The sequence below is a fragment of the Pipistrellus kuhlii genome, unplaced genomic scaffold (genome assembly GCF_014108245.1).
Source record: "Pipistrellus kuhlii isolate mPipKuh1 unplaced genomic scaffold, mPipKuh1.p scaffold_m20_p_1, whole genome shotgun sequence".
Lineage (NCBI taxonomy): Eukaryota > Metazoa > Chordata > Mammalia > Chiroptera > Vespertilionidae > Pipistrellus > Pipistrellus kuhlii.
The window spans coordinates 107,549,293-107,570,970 of record NW_023425404.1 but is presented as its reverse complement, the minus strand read 5'-3'; the positions used below and the strand labels follow the sequence as shown (position 1 = coordinate 107,570,970).

The following is a 21,678-nucleotide window of genomic DNA, read 5'->3' as shown; positions in this document are numbered from 1 at the left end:
TGCTTCTTTTCCATGTAAGGGTATTCACCAAATTTCAACAAAAAAAAAAAAAAAAAGTCCTGGGGCAGAAAGAGCTATACCTAACCTTTTTTCTTTTTTCTTTTTTTTCTGAGCTACTTTCAGTAGAGAGTATCTTGTTTGTGAATCCCTAAGCATCCCCAGAGTGTGACTCTTTTAAGGATGAATAATACAACGTAAGGACAGTATAGGAGCATTCACGGGCAACCCCAATATTAAAGAAAAGTTTTCTAGAAATTGTGCCTGTGCACGAAGATACTTCTAATATGAGTCAGAATAACATAACTTCTACAATTACAAACTGGTGAATTCTAAAGTCTACCTTTTGTTTATTTTGAGGGAAAGACTTCAGCTTAGATTCACACAGAAGCAGAAAAGACATTAAATCATTTAACAAATTAATAGAGGATATTATAAGTAAATGGTCAAAACAATGAGCCTATCATTTTATATTCAGATATTTGCTCCATGGACCACAGGGGTAAAATATTTGGACCATAGGGGTAAAATGTCCATCTCTTTTCAAATGATATATCTTGCTGTGACATATATTAAATTCCAACACAGGGATGGCTGCATAGGTAAATGCCTAACTGCAGCCTCACACAACAATTTCAAAAAAAAAAAAATACAACTAAAATACAAAATGAACATTATCCAGAACTACAGAAAAGTTGATTGACTGGAAATTCTACAACTAGAAGGAAAGAGAAAACCAGAAGGAAAATCAGAGGAGCTGTAAAAGCCTAAGTTACGGAGACACAGTGCACTCGAGGAGAGGAAGGAGCAGGAGAGGAGGGGGAGTCAGAGTGCCTGGCTGGCGTTCCCTAGCAGGAAGGAGATTAAAGCTCCGAACTGTGCTGAACCCCAGTTCTGACTGCACTGAACCCCAGTTCTAGGCCAGACTCTGGGGACCCAGGCTCATGCGGAGGGAGTCTGGGCTGTAAGGTGGAAACTCCGGGGAAGGGCGAAAAAAGGAAGTCCCGGAGGCACGCACCTTGCTTCCAGAGAAGGGACTGTTGTCCAAGCCAAGGCTGTAGGTTCCACCCTGAAACTCTACCCATCCAAGCTGAGCACAGAGGCTTTTGAAATTTTCCAAGTCTAGTTGAATAAGGCTGTCTCCTGGCATAGACACAGCTGATCCACATAGCCAATTGGCCTGGAGGTCAGTTCTTCCCAGTGATATTAACAACAATCAAGACTTAACTACAACAAGGCTGTACACACAGTTCACAAAAGGGGGGACCAAGAGTGTCCACCTCAAGTCACTGGGAGACTGACCCACAGAGCCATATAAGACACCTTAGCACACAAAGCCACCCTACCAACTCAGGGAAGCAGCGAAAATGCCAAGACAAGGAAACAGATCACAAACGAAAGAAACGGAGGACAAAAAGTGACTGAATATAGAGTTCAAAGCCATACTTATAAGGTTTTTCAAGAATTTCCTAGAAAAGGCCGATAAAATAAATAAGACCTATGAGGATATGAAAAGGGATCAACTAGAAGTAATAAGGGATCAACTAGAAATAAAGAAAACATTGTCTGAAATAAAAAATATTATACAGAGTTCTAAAAACAGACTGGAAGATCGCAAGAATCAAGACAAAGATTTAGAACACAAAGAGCCAGAGGACACTCCTCTGCAGAAGCAAGAAGATAAGAGAATCCAGAAAGTTGAACATAGTGTAAGAAACCTCTGGGACAATTTCAAACAAACCAACATCAGAATTATGGGGATCCCAGAAGAAGAGAGAGAGCAAGATACCGAAAGAATACTGGAAGAAATAGTGATAGAAAACTCCCACCTGGTGAAAGAAATAGACTTACAAGTCCAGGAAGTCCGCAGAACCCCAAGCAAAAGGAATCCAAAGAGGACCACTCCAAGACAAATCATAATTAAAATTCCAAGAGCAAAAGACAAAGAGAGAATATTAAAAGTAGCAAGAGCAAAGCAGGTAGTTACCTATAAAGGAGCACCCATACAATTGTCAGCTGATTTCCCAACAGAAACCATGCAGGCCAGACGGGAATGGCAAGAAATATTCAAGGTGATGAATAGCAAGAACCTACAGCCAAAATTTCTCTACCCAGCAAAGCTATCACTCAGAATCGAAGGTCAGATAAAGAGCTTCACAAATAAAAAAAAAAGCTAAAGGAGTTCACCACCAAACCAGAATTATATGAATTGCTGAAGGGGGTTCTTTAGGAAGAGGAAGAAAATAAAGATAAAAATTATGAACAAGAAATACGTAACTATCAACAAGTGAATTTAAAAACCAAGGAAATTAAAAAATCTATTGAACAATATTAACTGGTGAATATATAGAATTAGAGGTATGGAAGGGGAGTGAACTGACGATTCTCAGGGAAAACGGGAGTGGGGAAGTGTGGGTAGAGACTGAACATAACCTGTGCACCTATGGATGAGGACAATGAGGGGTGGGGAAAGGGCAGAGGGTGGGGTGGGAACCTGGTGGAGGGGAGCAATGCAGAGGGGGAAAATGAGGAACATTTGTAATAATATGAACAATAAAGATTTATTCAAAAAATAAAAAATAAAAATAAAAAAATAAAAGAAAAGATGTGTGGCCTGTGCAATATATAGGACGTACTTATACTGAAAATAAAAATAAATAAATAAAACTTTAAAAAAATAAAAAATAAAAAAAAATAAATTCCAATACAGGGCAAAAAGAAGGAAATACGTGTCTTTCAGAACCATAAATTATGAAACAATAATGATAAAAACATTTAGATTTGTTATGAAATTTGTAAAAAACAACATATAGTTACCAAATCTAAAATCCTTAGTAAATACCATCATGGACTTAAATAAAAACAAAAATAAATTATGACAAAGTTAGAATCAGAATACTGCAGTTCAGTGAGTCAGTAAGACAGATCTGGCTTGCTGGCAATTGCTGCAATACTGCAGGGGTTCCTGTAGAACTCACTCATTACCACAAACAGAGCTAAACATCTGGTATTAGTGATGGCATCTATTTTGGAGTTTCTTATCCAGTTCTGGTTAGAGATGATCCAGGGCATTTAAGAATTTTTCCCTGACCAGTGTGGCTCAAACCTGAAAGGAAGTGGGGTTTGACTCTTGGTCATGGTACATACCCAGGTTTTGGGTTTAATCCACATTTCAGGTACTTACTGGAGGCAACAGATCGATGTTTCTCCCTCACCTTTCTCTCCCTGGTATTTATAGGAGGCGACAGATCAATGTTTCTCTCTCACCTCTCATCTCTCTCTCTCCTTCTCTCTCTAAAATAAAATTTAAAAAAAAAACTTGTAAAGATATTACAAAAAAGAATTTTAATAATAACATTAACTCCAAATAGTAGTCGATAATCAAATTACCTAGGGTAAGAAGCCTGAGTCTGCTGAGCAGGAAGGGCAGGGGTTGCAGAGGATGGAATTGCTCCTTGGCTGAGGGAAGACAGTTGCTCTGGAGAAAGACTGTAGCTCTGGAGATGGGCCATCTGGGCATTCCCTGCAAGCAGGTAAGTACCACTTTGAGGCCCTGGGTATACCTAGAACAGTTCATGATAACATTAGATTTTCTAAGATTTTAATAAGCATGCCAAACTTTTTTTTTAGAGACATTCAGTTAACAAAAAGAACAATTATATCCCTGAAGTCTTTTTTCATAATTACTTCAGTTAAATATTTTTCAGTTAAATTGGCTTCTGAATATTTTAATTCTTAGGTAAACATTGGCTAAACTCATGTTTACCTCTTTCCAGAAGTAGTAAAGGAACTTATCTTGAAACTTTATACTAATATAGTATCTTTTCCCATGTTGATATTTTAAGTACTTCCCTAAAAGGAATTCCAAAGGATGTTTAAGAAGTATCTTTGAATTGACTGTGTGTATCAATAGATTGCATCTGCTTATAGATTCAATTTTAAATATCTTAAATTAGTTTACTGAACACAGAACAAACTAACTTTCTAAAGTAGACTTAGTCAGCAAACTATTTTGTAAAAGTCCTGATAGTAAATATTTTAGGCTTTGTGGGCCATATAGTTTCTGTCACAACTACTGAATTTGACCTATATAGAAAGTAGCCAGAAATAATTAGTAAACTAAAGAAAGTGGCTATGTTTCAATAAAAGCTTATTTAAACAGATGGGAGGCTGGATTTGGCCCTTGGGCCATTGTTTGTCTACTACTGCATCTAAAAACTGTACTTGTCTGAATCTAAAGAGATTGAAGCCTTAAGTTCCAAAAGTCTTCAAACACATAATATTCTAGTTTTCTTTGTATTCTTTAAATCCTTACATTTCACAAGTTTAATAACAGAATGCTACTATCTATGTACTAACGTGGGTTTTTTGTTTTGTTTTGTTTTTGTTTTTAACCAGTTTTAAAGATAATAACACAATCATCAGGAGACAAGGCCCAATCATCTTGGCACTTCTGTTAAGTCCTAAGATACTTCCCATGCATTAGAATCCAAAAGTCTTCATTATAAACACAGCTATTCTGGTCCTCATGAGTGCATATTTTTGTACTTCTCAAACTGAACATGAAAGGCTTTGGGGGGATTTCTTTGGCTCAAATTGATATCAACACCTGTGAGTAGGAATCATCTAGCCCAGTGGTCAGCAAACTGAGGCTTGGGAGACAGGGTTTGCCGCTCCGATGACTAATGAGTTTGCCAACCACTGACCTAGACTCTCAATTCCAATAATTACAGGCTGTTGTTGTTCCTTGTGATTAAGCCCCTATGCTAAAAACAAAAATTAACCTATATAATGTTTATACCACTCTACATGGATAAAATGAAGTGACTGGCAAATTACTCCCTATACCCTGAACTTTCTGAGTGTGTGGGAAGAGCTCTTTAAATAATTATTTGAGCTGAAAAGAGGGAAGGGACCCTGGCTGGTATTGCTCGGTGGATAAAATATCCACCTCGGTGGATGATCCCAAGGGGTCAGGGTTCAATTCCCAGTTAAGGGTATGGGGTTGCAGGTTTGATCCCCAGCCCTGGACAGGGAACAAGCAGGAAGCAACCAATTGATGTGTCTCTCTGATATCAATATTTCTCTCTTTCTATCACCCCCCTCTTCCTTATACTCTCTCTAAAAATCAGTGGAAAAAATATCCTCGGGTGAGGATTACCAAAAAAGAGGGAAAAGGCTCTGTATTGCATTTCATGTATTATGTGAAGGAAAGGAGTGAAATACTTGATTAAAGCATCTCACTATAAAACTGAACACTGTACATACCCAGAAGAATTTAGTAATAATTAGAAATTTTACTGAGACAAAAAAAACTGCAGTTCTTAACCAGATAATTACACTTTTAAAATATGCACACGTTTGGGCCTCCCTCCTGAAGATTCTGCTTTAACAAGTCTGGGTAGAACCAAAGCATCCATACTTTTTCAAAAAGTTTGATGGGAGATTCTGATGCATACCGCTACAGAAAAATAATTTTTAAAAAAACAACTATTGGGCCCGACTGGAATGGCTTAGTGGTTGAACATCAACCTATGAACCAGTTAAGTTTGATTTCCCAGTCAGAGCACATGCCCAAATTGAGGGCTCAATCCCCGATGTGGGGCATGCAAGAGGAAGCTGATCAATGATTCTCTCTCACCATTGATATTTCTCTCTCTGTCCCCTTCTCCCTTCCTCTCTCTGAAATGAATAAAAATATTTAAAAAAAACAAACCATTGGTATAATTATATAGTATACACTGTATTTGTTAAGTAAAAATTTATTTTAAAATTTATTTTACATTACTTTTAAAAAGTTTCAAATTTTATAAAAACACATTTATTCCAAATACTCTCAACTATATTTGAGAATTTAAAATGATATAGTTTAGTTTTTAAAAGCTTACCTGAGAGGCAGAAACACCAGATGACTGCATATAATACTGCTGATTCTGTAATTTTGCATACATGGAATACATTGGATCTTCATTCATTAACTTGGTATACAATGAAAGTGCCTCCATCACTTTAACATTAAGTTCTGAGAGTTCTGAATGTTTTCTGAAATATTATACAATAATTTGAAATATAACTGCTATTTAATTAGTCCAATATTCTAAATAATGAATATCAAAATAGCAAAAAGTGATACAGACATTATTAAAAATTTACCTTGTGACAGAAAATATCCCGTATTTAACTCCAAGGCAATCAAAACTCAGATTTAGCCAAAACGGATTTGGATCAATGGATAAAGCATCGGCCTGTGGACTGAAAGGTCCCAGGTACGATTCTGGTCAAGGGCGTGTACCTTGGTTGCAGGCACATCCCCAGTAGGGGGTGTGCAAGAGGCAGCTGATTGATGATTCTCTCTCATCGAAGTTTCTAACTCTCTATCCCTCTCTCTTCCTCTCTGTAAAAAATCAATAAAATATATTAAAAAAAACAAAACTCAGATTTAGGTACTGTATTGGGAGAGCTTATTGTAGTTGACTTTACTTTGAAATATTTAGGTTTCCCGAGAAAATAATAGATGAGTCATTTGGGTTTTGGTAATGTCACTCATGATTATAATAGTTAACCCTTATTTTTTAAAAAGACTAATATAGTGACGGTCAAATAAATCCTCACCTTAAAAAAAGATAAGAAAAGAGGAGAGCTGGGTCTAATTCAAATTTCCACATCTAGTAGAAAACAAATAAATGAGGACTGGTTCCTTTGGCATATAAAAATAGAAAATATTAAAAAATAAAAATAAAAAATTCAAGTGAAATAAAATAGAAAAATTAAAAAATAAAATATAGCACAACAGAAAAAAATAAATAAAATTCGTAATAAAATTAATTATAATGGCAGCTCTATCCCAGTATGTAATTTACAGAGAACTTCAGGGAAGAAGATACCCAATATAGAGAGGGCACATGCTCTTTTACCTATCAATATCTTCCAGCTTTTCATCAATAAGAGGTCCCATCTGGTGACACATTGCTAAGGTGACAAGATTTGAAGAAATATAAGAAAATGCAAATAAAGAAAGCAAATCTCTGATGAATATTCATATAAGAAATACAAGATATAATTTGGAGTAATAAAAATTATATTAATAAAGAGACCCCAAGATTTATTTTCTTGGTCTCAAAAATATTAAAATACCAATATTTATTTTACGGTATTCTAAAACGTTGAATAAAATATTTGGATATTTTAAATAAAATATTTAATTTGTATAGAACTGTATAAGAATGTGAATTCTACCAAAGTTTTAAATAGCATATAAATGTCAGACTGGGTCATAGAAGAGTGAGAAATGTGAACATGTTTCGTATGATTTTCAATTTTATTTAAATATGAACCATTCTGTAACAGAACAGTAGATATAATCTCTAATTATCCTTTATTTGGAAGATAAATGAAAAACAAGGTTTACCTTCAAGATGAAGTAACTCTGGAAGATCTGGCTGCTCATCACTGGGATCTGTATTTTGCAACATCTGTAGCAACTGGTCCATTTTGTCCTACAGGAATTAAATAGTTAATATAAAAAGCAACTAGTCATTACACAACAATATGTTCTCACTTTGTTAATTAGATAATGGATAGAGAACTTTTGTAATTCAGATATGTAGACTCCAATTTTGTTTTTATGTGGTTAATATCTGTGTACTTTAAGTATTATACCATGTGAAATCAGAGCCTCGAAAGCTCTTACTCCTTATTTTTAATCACAGTGATTCTCTTAAATGAGGATGGAGCCACATTTAAACTTACAATATGTGAATTCTTCAATCTAATTTCATGGTAGTGAATTTCACTTTGTTTTGAAGAGGCTGTAGCCTTAACATGCTGACAGGTGTAACCTCTCTCTCACGATGGCATTACTTATGACTAACAACTCAGTTATTACTTCTCCCCAGGGTGAATACAACAGCTGTTTTAGAAAGGCATAGCTCAGCTATATTACAGCTGTTCGTTCTCTTTCTAAGTAGGGCCACAAAGACTTGTCTACATTTTCTTGCTACCAATGTTTCAGTTTGTGGTCTCTCTATTCTTCTATGTGGAAAAGGCTGGAAGGCATCTCTAGGCAGTGATTTAATCGTACTTTAGAATCTTTTGTTTTAATCACCAATGGGACTAATGAAACCATCTTTATATTAGTACTCTATACATTATATGTATTTATATGTAGGTTTTAAGAAAATCAAAATACCAATCTTACAGAGCATGCCAAAAAATACTATTACAAGCTTTTCCCCATGCGTGGTTTTCACAGGGTTATACTATTAAACATATCTACATTAGGTAAATAATGTAAAGACTACCAATTCAAAGCACAGAAGTTATTTAAACAAGAACAAAAACTCTGCATTACATACAGAAGAACAGTTTGAGGGATGAATTAATTACTAGAGAGTAAAAGTGACATAGCATAAAGAAATTTCTGAAGGCAAAAGAATATTATGTTTTGAAATTGGTACTATTTTTCAATGTAAAATATTCACAACTTTCATTTCAAGCAGTCCAAAAAAGGCACATGTCAGAAAAGTTTTCCTACAGAAAAAAAAAGGGGGTGATTGCAGTTGGTAAAAAAAACTAACACCTGGATAATTTTTGTTGTGTTTACAGAATACTACACTCTATCTGAAATTATCTACTATCAAAGAAATAGTGTTTCTAGAGAGACCCTTACCTGACTACATGCATTTCTTATGTAATGCAATCAGCTTTCCCTAATCCAGTTAGATTCCTTAGCTCCTAGCAGTCTTCTACAATCTATTTCTGTAAAAAGAATACTCTTCAAGCTTTCTGCTCTGGCTCCCCTAAAAGAAGGCTAAATACTTATTAATCCCTTCACATATTTTAAAGATAACTTCTCATTTTTCATCATAAGTTGAAAATTTTAGCATTAAGTACAAACATTTTAAAATAAAATGATTATACATTATTTGAAATATATTTTTAAAATTTCATAATAGTGTTTGTAATAGCAAAACAAAAAAAAACTGAAAACAACCTCACTGTCCAAAAGCAGAATTAAAAAACCATGATATATCCATTTTGTAAAATATTAAACAGAAATTTAAAATAATGAGGTATAACTATATGTGCTGACATGGTAAGAATGGGACTATATTGTTTATGTTTTTATACTAAAACAACACATGCATTAATTATTTTCAAAGAAGACAAGAAAAATATTTCAACTTCAATACCAAGTATGAACTGCTCTCAAGGTGGAAATCACTTACTTCATCAATAAAGGCTTGTTCCTCTGGCTCTGGTTCTATTGTTTCTACCTGAACATCATCACTAAACTGTACCGTCTTCTTCTCCGTTTTTACTGTAAAACATGCAATATTATCTTTTCCTTAGAATACATTTATTTGAGAACACTTCAAGTTACAAGAGAGAACTTTAATTTTTTTAATATTCCCTTAAGCTGAGAGACTCAATTTAAAGAATAATTAAGTTGCAGATTTCGGCAATAATGACTAAACATTACTTAATGTCAAGATTTCTTAATTTTCTCTTCTAAAGATTTTACATTTTCCATAAAAGACACATTACTAAAATTAAGAAGTATATTTCTGAAACGAAGATTAATCACCTACTGCACAAGAGAATTTAGTAAATCAGTGAAAAAAAGCAAAATTTTACAATGGCATAAATGTACTCTGCAATTTAGAAAAATCTCATTTAATAGACCATACTTTTCAATGCAATGAATTGGAAAGTTAGTTGTATGATCTCCAGCAAGCCACTCAGACTTTAGACTAAGAGAACGACATCCAAGCCAATGGAAATTTTACAAAATAGCCTTGGCAAGGATCTGAATTTTTCACTACATCAGCCTATATATCTTAGTTACTCTGTTCTTTGCATTTAAAAATGATTATTAAGGGATCCACAAACCATTGGCCAAAAACGCATATTTCTCTTGCTCAATAAAGAAAACTTTAAAAATCTAATCAATATAACATTAACTAGTACATACCATATAAAGATCTAATTAACATAGCAATTAACCTTCTCCAAAAGAATATTAAGGTACATACAGCTTAAAAGAAATGAATTTCCACCAGGCTGACATGGCACAGTGGCTGAGCATTGATCTATGAGCCAGGAGGTTTTGGTTCGAGATTCCTGGTCAGGGCGCATGCCTGGGTTGCAGCGCGATTCCCAGTAGAAGCGTGCAGGAGGCAGCCAATCAATGATTCTCTCTCACCATTGATGTTTCTATTGTATCTCTCTCTCACTCTTTTTTCCTATCTGAACTTAATAAAAAAAAAAAAAAGAATTGAATTTCCTCTCTGAATTTTCCATCCTTGTATCCATATGGTCAATCAATCGTCATAAAAATATTAAGAATCAAGAGGAAAGGGAAGTGGGCAAAGGGTAGAATTAAGTAAGGGAAATAATATCTATTAAACTATTTAATATGCTTAATGGAGTACATATTATATTTCCTCCAAAGAATTACAATACAATACTATGAGATAGGCCTATTTCACAAATAAGGTTAACAGGGGCTTAGAAAGATTATAAATTCTTGCATAGGTGAAAGTTAATAAATGGCAAAGCCTGGATTTGAATGCCAATCTATCTGGTTCTACCAGCCCATACAACTGGAATCTGGCCTATGATTTTACTCTGAGAACATCACTTACATATTCCTTGTTATGTGATTCCATAAAGAATGGAAATAGTTTAATTCATCCCATTCAAGTCACCATAAAGCAAAATTCTACACACACACACACACACACACACACACACACACACACACACAGTTTCAGCTGATGTCATTTTCCATGGAGGAAAAAAAGAGACATATGCTATATATATTTTGCTTTTTACATCTTGAGCTATTAACAAGTAGAAAACTGGGAGAGTACTATACTATCCGCTATCCATGAGAGACACATGGTAGACTTCACATCCCGCCAGCTGACTGTGCACAAATTTACAGTGCTTTTTCTCATAGGAACCAATACTATTACTACCGTGTTTCCCCGAAAATAAGACCTGCTTACAGGTTTCCTTCTGAGTGAAATATAAGGCATCCCCCCAAAAAAATAAGCCCCCCCACCCCCAGGCTAAACATGAGATTTGGTCCACTGATTCTGAAAGAAATGGAGTCACAAGAAATTCACCAGGAAATTCAGGAATTGGATTGTCATAATGATGTTCCAGAAGATGATGACATGATTGTCATTGAATAAATGAGTAAATTCTTAATACTGTAGGATTCACAGTTTGTCTGGTTTGTGTTGACAACTACAGTACTACGGTACTGTATACAGGTAATAAATTTCCTTTATTTTCATTTAACAATAAATGTGTACCGTATTCTTCTTCATGGAAAAATAAGACATCCCCTGAAAATAAGACCTAGTGCATCTTTGGGAGCAAAAATTAATATAAGACACTGTCTTATTTTCGGGGAAATAGGGTATGTACACACGTGTATTATGTATAGTGTGTGTGTGTGTGTGTATGTGAATATACATATAAAATGCTTATATATGTAAAAAATAAAGTGCTTTCACAATATCTAACTGTGTCTACCAATATCTAACAAGCTAAGGAGGCCAGGTATTTCTATTTGACACATTAAGTGAGTTTCTGCTTCCTCATGAAGAATGAGACTATGAGGATCACACTAGCCCTCATCTTCCAAACTCGAGGACTACGTTACATAAGCTCTGCTGTTCCTGTTTCTCTTTTAGTTGGTCCAGAGTGAAATATATGAGTTGAATACTAATTTTAAAGTGCAATGCTATATAATGGGGAAAAAGATGAGATGGCTATATGATCTACATGAGCTCTTGGATCTCATCATGAACAGCAGTTCCGAGGCTATACTACCCATTCCAATAATTGATTCAGGATAATCCAATCCCACAGTAACAAACAAAAAAACTCCACCCTCAACCCAGGTTAAAAGTGAGCACAGTATGCATTGCCATTCAAACAAAGTTCTACAACATTTTTTTTGTTATTGTTCTAACAAAAAAAGAATTCAATTAAAGAAATAGGTATCAGGAATCTGTTTATTAAAATGACAAAAAACAACCTGGCATAACTGAGAGGGCATTATTTTCTCAAGATTTGTAATGTCTGGTTTGTTGTGAAAGCCTTCTCTTGAAAACATAAGTGTACTTATGTTTTTAAAGAAAAGTAATATCTCTATATATACACTTGTGTATTATTTATTGCACTAATATTTATATTATGTCTAGTCTGTATTTAGTAGTTGGTGCTAAGGAAAATAAAAAGATGACTAACAAAAATCCATTCTTAGAATTCTTGTAAACTAAAAAACAATTAAGCATCTTGCAGTTTATAACATTAATTCCTTCTAGCTGTTATAGACAGATGAGCTGAGATGAAATATTCTTCCAGATAACTGTGGCTTATAACTTATATACAAAAATTCTTTTAAAATTCTAAAAATGCCAATCACTAATAGAAATCTTTTTAGACTAGAACATATTACTGTTTCCTTAAACAAAGGGAGGTCATGACAATCTTGATGATTCAAACTCATTATGAAGATTCATTAAAGTACAGTGTTATGAAAAAATGTAGTCAACTATCAACATTTTGATAAGCTACCACCAGTTACATCTCCTGCAACTATTATGGCTGTCAGTAATAGCACTACCTCTTTGGCCCCACTTTCTAGTGTATTTCTCCTAGTTAGCAAAGATTTGGGGGGGAAAAACAACTATTTGTATGATTAGCTATGGCCGCTTCTGAATATCTACAGGAAGGTTTAGAAAAGCCATTACTGTTGCTTAGAGGCCACAGCTTCCAAATTTGAGGTTAGAACATTAGAGAAATGGTCTCAACCTTTGAAAAGGAAGAATTGTTTGAGGTTACACTGCATTTGTCACACTTTTATCAACTGATAATGAAAACATATATTGCATAAATTCCATTAACACTTTTTAGTGTGCATTTTTACACTAGCACATATATACATATATGTGTGTGAATACACACACACACATATTTATATGTATAAGTAGATATAAATTTTTTTAAAGAAAAAAATCAATCTCTAAAGATAATCTTGGTACACAAATGATTTCAATTCTTAAATGATTTATGGTAAATAATCTACTGACCAGGCAGCTGCATTTTTAATAAACACCTTGAAAACACTATTATTAGAAAGTACCTGCTCCAAAAAGTTGAATTTACTCAGCCTTCATTAAGAGGATTAATGATTATCATCCACTGACAGACTGTAAAATACTTACTCATTTCTGGTTCAGCAGTGAGATCTGCAGTTACAAAATTAGAGGGAAATAACCCCATGCCTTGATGAGTTTCACCCTTCCACCAGTTGGGATCACTATGAGGAACAAAAAAGAATATTTAACTATAATAAAGATTTTTATTTCTATAAATCTTTCCCTTTTATAGTGTTTAACTTACATTAATATCAGATTTGAAACCCACATCAATCCAGTGAAGAATGAAATGAACATTTCATTATTATAAATAAGAGATAAGACCTCAAAAAGATAAGTTATTAAACACATAGTGCGTTACCTTTTGGAAGGCTGGTGAATGTTTAAAATATTTACTATAAGGCACTAACTCTTCCCTTATAAAGAGGTCCACATATTTAAGAACTGTCAAGTTCAAGTGGTTTGAAGGCTCCAATCTAAGAATCCTTTGTAATCTTCGATAATAATAAAAGCGTAATATGCTAATTAGACTAGACATCCTTCTGGATGAAGCCAGTGCTGTGAGGGAAGCCCGGGTCCTGGGTGCCTGCCAGCAGCCAGGGGAAGGAAAGCCTTCTCTTTCACAAATTTCATGCTTCGGGTCACTAGTCCTATATAAGAAAAGTGTAATATGCAAATCGACCAAATAGTGGCATGACCAGTCGCTATGACAGGCATTGACCAACAGGGGGCAGATGCTCAATGCAGAAGCTGCCCCCTGGTGGTCAGTGCGCTCCTACAGGGGGAGTGCAACTCAGCCACAAGTGGCAGATGTCTTACTGATGGCTCCCAAACTGCTAAAGGGTGCAGGCAGGGCTGAGGGGCCTTCCCCGAGTGCACAAATGTCATGCACCGAGCCTCTAGTATGATATATAGCAGTACCTTAATCAAGATGTCCATTCTTGTGCTCTATCTAGTACTTACCAGCAAATTTTTCCCCACAAGAAAACACATATGACAGAGACACTATTTGTAGCACAAAATGTTCACAAGAACACATTTTAAGGTGCATTCTGTATCTTCACTATATCTGTATCTAGTCTAAGAAAAGCTAGCAAGCTCTCAAAAAATATTTTTGAATGATCAAAGTTTTGTGCAATTTCTAAAACAGCTCAAACATAACTTCATTATTTTCCAACTGAGAAATCATTCCATATAATAAAAGACTAATATGCTAAGTGTCTGGTCTTCCAGTTGGCCACTCAACCAATCAAAGGACATTATGCTAATGATATGCTAAGGCTGCTCAACCACTCACTATGACATGCAAAGACCACCAGGGGGCAGACAGTTGACTGGTTGACCAGTAACTATTAGGTGCACTGACCACCAGGGGGCAGATGCTTCGACCAGTAGGTTAGCTTGCTGCTGGGGTCTGGTGGATTGGGATTGAGTGAGAAAGGCCAGACATGCCCTGGAGCCCTCCTGTGGTCCCTCTCCAGCTGGCCAAATTCCCACATCCCTTCCCAGCCCTATGCCATCTCACAATCCAGGACTGCTCAGGAGATACTGGAGAACTGGTTTCAGTCCAATCCTGCAGGCATAAAAGGCTAATATGGAAATCAAACAGTGAAATGACCCATCGCTATGACACACACTGACCACCAGGAAGCAGACAATGCAGAAGCTGCCCCATGGTGGTCAGTATGCTCCCACAGGGGGAGCGCAGCTCAGCCAGAAGCCAGGCTCATGGCTGGCAAGTGCAGCAGCAGTGGTGGGAGCCTCTCTCCCCCCCCGCAGCAGAGCTAAGGATGTCCGTCCAGATGACAGCTCTCCACAGGGATCCGGCCTAAGCCAGCAGTTGGACATCCCCCGAGGGTTCCTAGACTGCAGGAGGGTACAGGCCAGGCTGAGGGATCCGTCCCATCCACAAAGGCAAGAATTTTGTGCTCAGGGCTTCTAGTATTATAGTATGTACTAGAGGCCCAGCCCACAAAATTTATGCAAAGGTAGAGTACCTAGGTCTGGCCTGCGATCAGGGCCAATCTTCCCCGGCTACCAGCAACTGGCCCCACTTCCCACCACTGCCCTGTGTGTGTAGGGTGACGGGAGGGGCAATCAGGGCTCTGTTGCCACCCACGTCCGCTGCCACCCACCACCCGTTTCCCTGTTCTCCATCAGGTGATTGGAGCCTGCCAGCCAGGGGGAGAGGACAAGAGGTTGACCAGCAGGCCCTGATCAGGTGATAAGGACCTGCTGGCTGGGTGCAACTTCTGCATTGAGCATGTATCCCCTGGTGGTCAGTGAACGTCATAGCCAACTAGTTGTTCCGCTGTCTGGTTGATTTGCATATTATGCTTTTATATATAAAGATTATAGAAAGAACCTTAAACCTATTCAAATTTATTTTTAAAACCACTTATTTGCCAAGTTTAGTACTTCATTATCAGTAACAATTTTCATAAACATAAATATAAAGCTGTAGTAAGAGAAAAATGCACTGAATCACCTCTCCTATGATAATATAAATGCATATAATTCCATGTTAAATTAATTTGTTCCAAACAAATACACTAAATAATAAACTCACTATATTCTATATTTCTTACAAATTTCACAAGTACATATATACACACATATTTGGTATATTTTCTAAAATTTTAACTTTTTTACTAATTTAACAATCTATATTATTAGATGGATCCAAAAATGAAAAGATTAAAAAGAAGTTAAAAGTAAATAGACAAGAAAAAAATTAAACTACAAAATAAGAATCCAGCCAGTATAACATAAGCAAAGCAACCATCAGACAAAGAAATAGCTGGATCAGTATTTTTTTAATTGCATTTGTTGATAATATCCAATAGCAGTAATATGAAACACGGAAGTAATGTTATTTATGTATTTCCACATGAAAGTTCCATCACCTGTCATCAAGAACAGTAATAATTTCTCCAGCTTTAAAAGTAAGTTCATTATCTTCTGCAGCTTCAAAGTCATATATAGCACGAACTTTTCTGCCTTCGTGTTGGTGGTTAGCTAAGAGGTTGGATGTACTTGGATACAAAGTGGAAAGGGTGGTGGACTGCTGCTTTTGTTCCTTCAGGGACAGCTCAATGGCTAGAAAATAATGGGTTTAAAAAGACCCAAAATGTTAACATGTCCAATAATTCAAAGAATTACAAAAATATATCTGAAGGTAAAAAGTATTCTTCTCTCAGTAGGGTAGCTGGAAATTAGGACAATAAAAATCATTTCATCAGTTTTATTCATTCATTCACAACTGAAAGTTCAAAAAAAACATAAACAAAAAAATTGAACAGCATGATGACTATTTTTTACTGAACAATACAATTAAAATAATTATGGGCAATTAAAAAAAGATATAAACTTAGATCTGCTTAAAATTTTAGTTGCAGATATATTTTCTTTTGCTTTTCCATGTATTCCTACAGCCTAAGTTCCCGAAAGGATAAAATCACTTGGGGAATAGTCTCAAACCCCTTGAGGACTTACTAATTGCTGAGAACCTGAATTTTATTGCCCCAAAAATAATTCTTTTATAATCAGTCTAAGAATTGGAATTTAGAAATAACTACAATAAAGTCTCACCTAACAAATTCCTCAAAATAGATTTCAGCTGTGTCTCCTCTATCTCCTTCTTCCTCTCCCCATATAGGCCATCACTTTTGGAGTGATTACCTTGCTTTCAAATCAACCCAAACCCCTATTCCTTTCCACTTCTGTTCTAGATCAATGAAAGACCTAATGAGAAAATAAAACTTTAAAACTATCATAAGAAAATATAGAAATATGTCTTTTAGGATGTTAAGAGTAGGAAAAGAATTAGAGACATAAAAAAACAAAAATAATAGAAAAGCAAAAATTTTGACTAAAATTTGTGTAATAAGACACACTATTATCAAAGTTAAAGTATAAGCCAAAAATCAAGAATAGATATCTACTACAGGTAAAATAGGCAAAAGATTAGCATGCAAAATAAAGACTTTCTACATATCATATTTTTTAAAAAGAGACACAATAAAAAAAACAAACAAAAAAAAGAGAGACAGAATGCAAATAAGCATGTAAAAAAGGACTCAACCTCACTAGTAGTAAAAGAAATTTGAAATAATGGGACATCATTTGGAATCTATCAGATTTATGAAACTTAAGCACTGACAATACCAAATGCTGCCAGGAAGTTAGAAATAATAATAGCTTTCATACACTGACGATGAAAGAGAAAATAAAACTATTTAGCAAAATTAAAGAAATGCCTGCCCCAGGAGCCAACAATACTTCACTTTTAGTCACACAAAATAAAACACACACACACACACACACACACACACACATAGAGAACACATACAGGTATATTCAATAAAGCATATTTATTACAGTAAAAATAAAAACCAGAAAACCCAAATGTTCATCAGTAGGAGGATATATTATAGTATGTATTTATTAGTACACTTGAATATTATACAGCAGTTAAAAAAAGTAAATTTGATTCATATGTCTAATCATGAATAGATTTCAAATGTTGCATAAAAAATACAGTTGTAGATAGATGATACCTACAATATTTATGAAAAAACTTTATTGGACACAAAAAGTATTTGGTACTGTTTATGGATATTTATGAGTAAACTGTGTAGTAAAAATACTGATCAATAAGACATACATGAGAGTCGCCTTGGGAGAGAAGAGGAAGAAGTGATATTGAGGGAAACAAAGTAGATTTCAGCTTTAGCTGTAAAGTTCTATTTCTTTTATTTTAAAATATTTCAGGAAAATTATATTAAGTAAGCAACCCATATTTTTGCCAACTGGGACTTAAAAACATACCTTTGGCTAAATCTTCTTCTTCTTTTTTATTAGTTGCAGTACCAGGATCCTTAGCTACCAGAGCTGGGCTTGCTTTTGCTTGTTCTGCAGCCTAACACACACAAAAAGGAACACAATATTTGAGGACTGATCTCAAATACTCCTACCCCACCTAATCCACAAATGTACAAGATCCTTCTTGTCAGTCTAAAACAGTGGTCGGCAAACTCATTCGTCAAGAGAGCCAAATATTAACAGTACAACAATTGAAATTTCTTTTGAGAGCCAAATTTTTTAAACTAAAACTTCTTTTAACGCCACTTCTTCAAAACAGACTCACCCAGGCCATGGTATTTTGTGGAAGAACCACACTCAAGGGGCTAAAGAGCCGCATGTGGCTCTCCAGCTATGGTTTGCCAACCACTGCTTTACACCAAACAGTTGTTGCCCTTAAAACCCCTCCTCAGCCCCCACCTTAGGTTCTGCCTTCGCAGTTCACCCCGATTTGGTTCTGATTGTCGGTTTCTATGCCAGTCAGTGTCAAAAGCTCCACCTCCTAGGCAGCCATTAGCTCCTTGAAGTTCATCTCGATTTGGTTCCAGGCCTTGCCAGCAGCTGTAGCAACTGCTGATCAGGCCCTGCTTCTCTCTCTCCAGGCCTATTCTGGGCCTGATCCATTGCCTCCATGGCAGCTGCTGATCAGGCCCTGCCTCTCTCTCCAGGCCTCTGAGCCTGATTCACAGCTGCAGCGGCAGTGGTGAGGTCATTAGGCCTCTAGAACGACCCAGGGATAGGAGCCTGTGGGCCATGGCTCCATGCACTTCCTGGTGACCTGTTGTCCATCTGGTCGTTTATGTTATGACGGCCCTAGACTATTAGTATAGATAATATGTACACGCATATGTATATGTATACTTATACTAGAGGCCTGATGCACAAAATTTGTGCAAGAATGGCCTTCCTCTCCCCCTCCACCCCCCCTGCCAGAACCAGCTTCCCGCAGGCACCCAGGACCGGGCTGGCTTCCCTCTAACCCCGCTCCGTCCAGAAGGATGTCCGGTCTAATTAGCATATTACCCTTTTATTATAATAGATACACATACTGGTATTTCTACATCTATGACACACATTTGCTTTACTTATGTTCTCCCTTCTGGCTCTGTTTACTTCATCCACATTTTTCCATTGAGTTCAACTCATCAGTGGGTAAAGAGCAAAAATATCACTTTCTCAGTGAAACATCCCTAAGCCTCTTAAAAAAGCACTCCCTCCACCATGTTCCTCTGATAACACTTTCAAACAAGGTGCTATGACATGGGTAGTTAAGAATAGGTAGTCAGGCAAACACAGGATCAAATGCTAAATCCATGCTCTTTGTGTTTCCAGTCCCTTATCTACAAAATGAGAATAATAATATCACCTATACACTACAGGATATTAAGAGGATTAAATTAGCACATGTAGCTTCTAAAATCAGATAAAATGGGGGCCCTCAAAGTTTAAACAAAAAGTATAATATAACATTGCCTCCTGGAATTTATAATGTATGTAAGAGAATATATGTCATATGTAAGATGACTTCAGCATAAAGGATGCTGAAGTGTGGATTAGATGAACCCTATACTGTTGCAAGGTTTCTACATTTTACATGAAATACAGTAATAACTCAAAGCAGATTTTTAAAATTTACAAATGATTACTGTAATTCCCAGATAAATCAATAAAAAATGGAATTCTAATTTTTAAATGATTGTTTAGCAGGTGAAAGGCAAAATATTATAGTAACACAGTTATATATTCTTTACTTAGTATATTTTATAATGTCAAACAAATACACAAGGCATTTATTTTTAGAAAAGCTGATTACAAAAAATCTTTTTATAGTTCACTGCATAGAACTTTAAGTACTTTCAATTCTGATCCATCTCTTGTTGCAGTGTTTTAATCATTATACAACTGAAAATTTAAAGTCAGAGGCAATCTTTTTCATAATATATAAAAAATTTTCATAATCTGGTCAATTTCACAAAACAAATATGTTGATTTTTTGTGGTCTATGAAGAAATCTCTTGGTCCATTAGAAAGTGCAGAACAAGCTGCAATAAGCCTGTACTCCTGAACTGTATACTTTTCAAAGTTCCTATCATCAGGTTCTCAGTGTAGCAATGACACTTGTCTTTATTAACTAACCAAATGCAGTAGCAGTTTACCATTACTTTCATCTCTACATCAAAAGTTAGTACTTAAAAAAAAATTACAACAGCATAAAAATAAGTTAGGTGACTAAAGTCTAACTTTTCTTATCATTTTTATTATTTTCTTCTGAACTTGGGTAAAAAATAAACTTTAAAATCCTTATATTTTCATAGGCTTTTTGTACTTAAAAAAAAAATTACAACAGCATAAAAATAAGTTAGGTGACTAAAGTCTAACTTTTCTTATCATTTTTATTATTTTCTTCTGAACTTGGGTAAAAAATAAACTTTAAAATCCTTATATTTTCATAGGCTTTTTGTACTTAAAAAAAAAATTACAACAGCATAAAAATAAGTTAGGTGACTAAAGTCTAACTTTTCTTATCATTTTTATTATTTTCTTCTGAACTTGGGTAAAAAATAAACTTTAAAATCCTTATATTTTCATAGGCTTTTGTTAAGACATACAACTAAGTGATTTCAAAATCTAGATGTACTTCTACAGTTGATCCTAGATGACACTTTTTTAAAAATTTATCTTTATTGTTGCAAGTATTATAGATCTTCCCTTTAATATGTCTATTTTTTAATAGATGTTCCCTTTAAAATTTTTTTCATTAAACATAAAGTTCTTTACAAACAGAGTTTTCAATACCCTTTTCAGAAAATACTATAAAAAATCACCACTGTATTTCATCTTATCGTACTTGATATGCATTTTATATATTTCTTGCGGCTAAATGATAGCAACTATAATAAAATTAGGTTTCATGTATTGTGTAACATCTAGATGAAAAGAAGAAAAGTAACTCTTAACTTTAATGTTGCCGTTCTATGCCCTGAATCTTTTGAGCAGGAGAGTAACCTAACTTCTATGTCAATTAATCAATCCTCCTGCTCTGTTCACTCCACTTCTTGTCCTTTGAAGCCTAGTCTGGGACACTAACTTCTGTAAAACGGAAGGCAGAATGGTGTAGTACAGTGGTCGGCAAACCGCAGCTCGAGAGCCACATGCAGCTCTTTGGCCCCTTGAGTATGGCTCTTCCACAAAATACCATGGCCAGGACGAGTCTATTTTGAAGAAGTGGCATTAGAAGAAGTTTTAGTTTTAAAAATTTGGCTCTCGAAAGAAATTTCAATCGTTGTACTGTTGATATTTGACTCTGTTGACTAATGAGTTTGCCAACCACTGGTGTAGTAGAGAGAACACTGGACTGAAAGTCAGGAAGCCTGTGTTCTACTTCCAGCTCCGTCAACTCCTCTTGTCCAAGTGGCCCTGGGCAAGTCACTTAACCATTCTGGGTCTCAATTTCCTCATTTGTAAAATGAGGGGATCAGAGAATCCCTAAAAATATTCCCACAATATCTAGGTTAACCAAAAAATGCTGTATATCATGCAGATCATTAATTCTTCTTTCTCTTATACCAGTGGTTCTCAACCTTTCTAATGCCGCGACCCTTTAATACAGTTCATGTTGTGGTGACCCCCAACTATA

At 35.4% G+C, this 21,678-nt stretch overlaps 1 protein-coding gene across 8 annotated transcripts in view; it reads right to left on the bottom strand.

The window, feature by feature from the left end:
- The window catches only part of STAM (signal transducing adaptor molecule), a 79,336-nt gene that overhangs the window by 6,473 nt on the left and 51,185 nt on the right, over nt 1–21,678 (bottom strand). For all 8 annotated transcript variants that reach the window (XM_036459369.2, XM_036459344.2, XM_036459364.2 and 5 more), the window contains 8 exons: nt 18,009–18,099; nt 16,085–16,277; nt 13,245–13,339; nt 9,225–9,316; nt 7,406–7,493; nt 6,912–6,966; nt 5,886–6,039; nt 3,388–3,560 (listed from right to left, as the gene is read on the bottom strand). In XM_036459369.2, the coding sequence (XP_036315262.1) occupies nt 3,388–3,560; nt 5,886–6,039; nt 6,912–6,966; nt 7,406–7,493; nt 9,225–9,316; nt 13,245–13,339; nt 16,085–16,277; nt 18,009–18,099 (941 nt within the window). The remainder of the gene's footprint in view (nt 1–3,387; nt 3,561–5,885; nt 6,040–6,911; nt 6,967–7,405; nt 7,494–9,224; nt 9,317–13,244; nt 13,340–16,084; nt 16,278–18,008; nt 18,100–21,678) is intronic.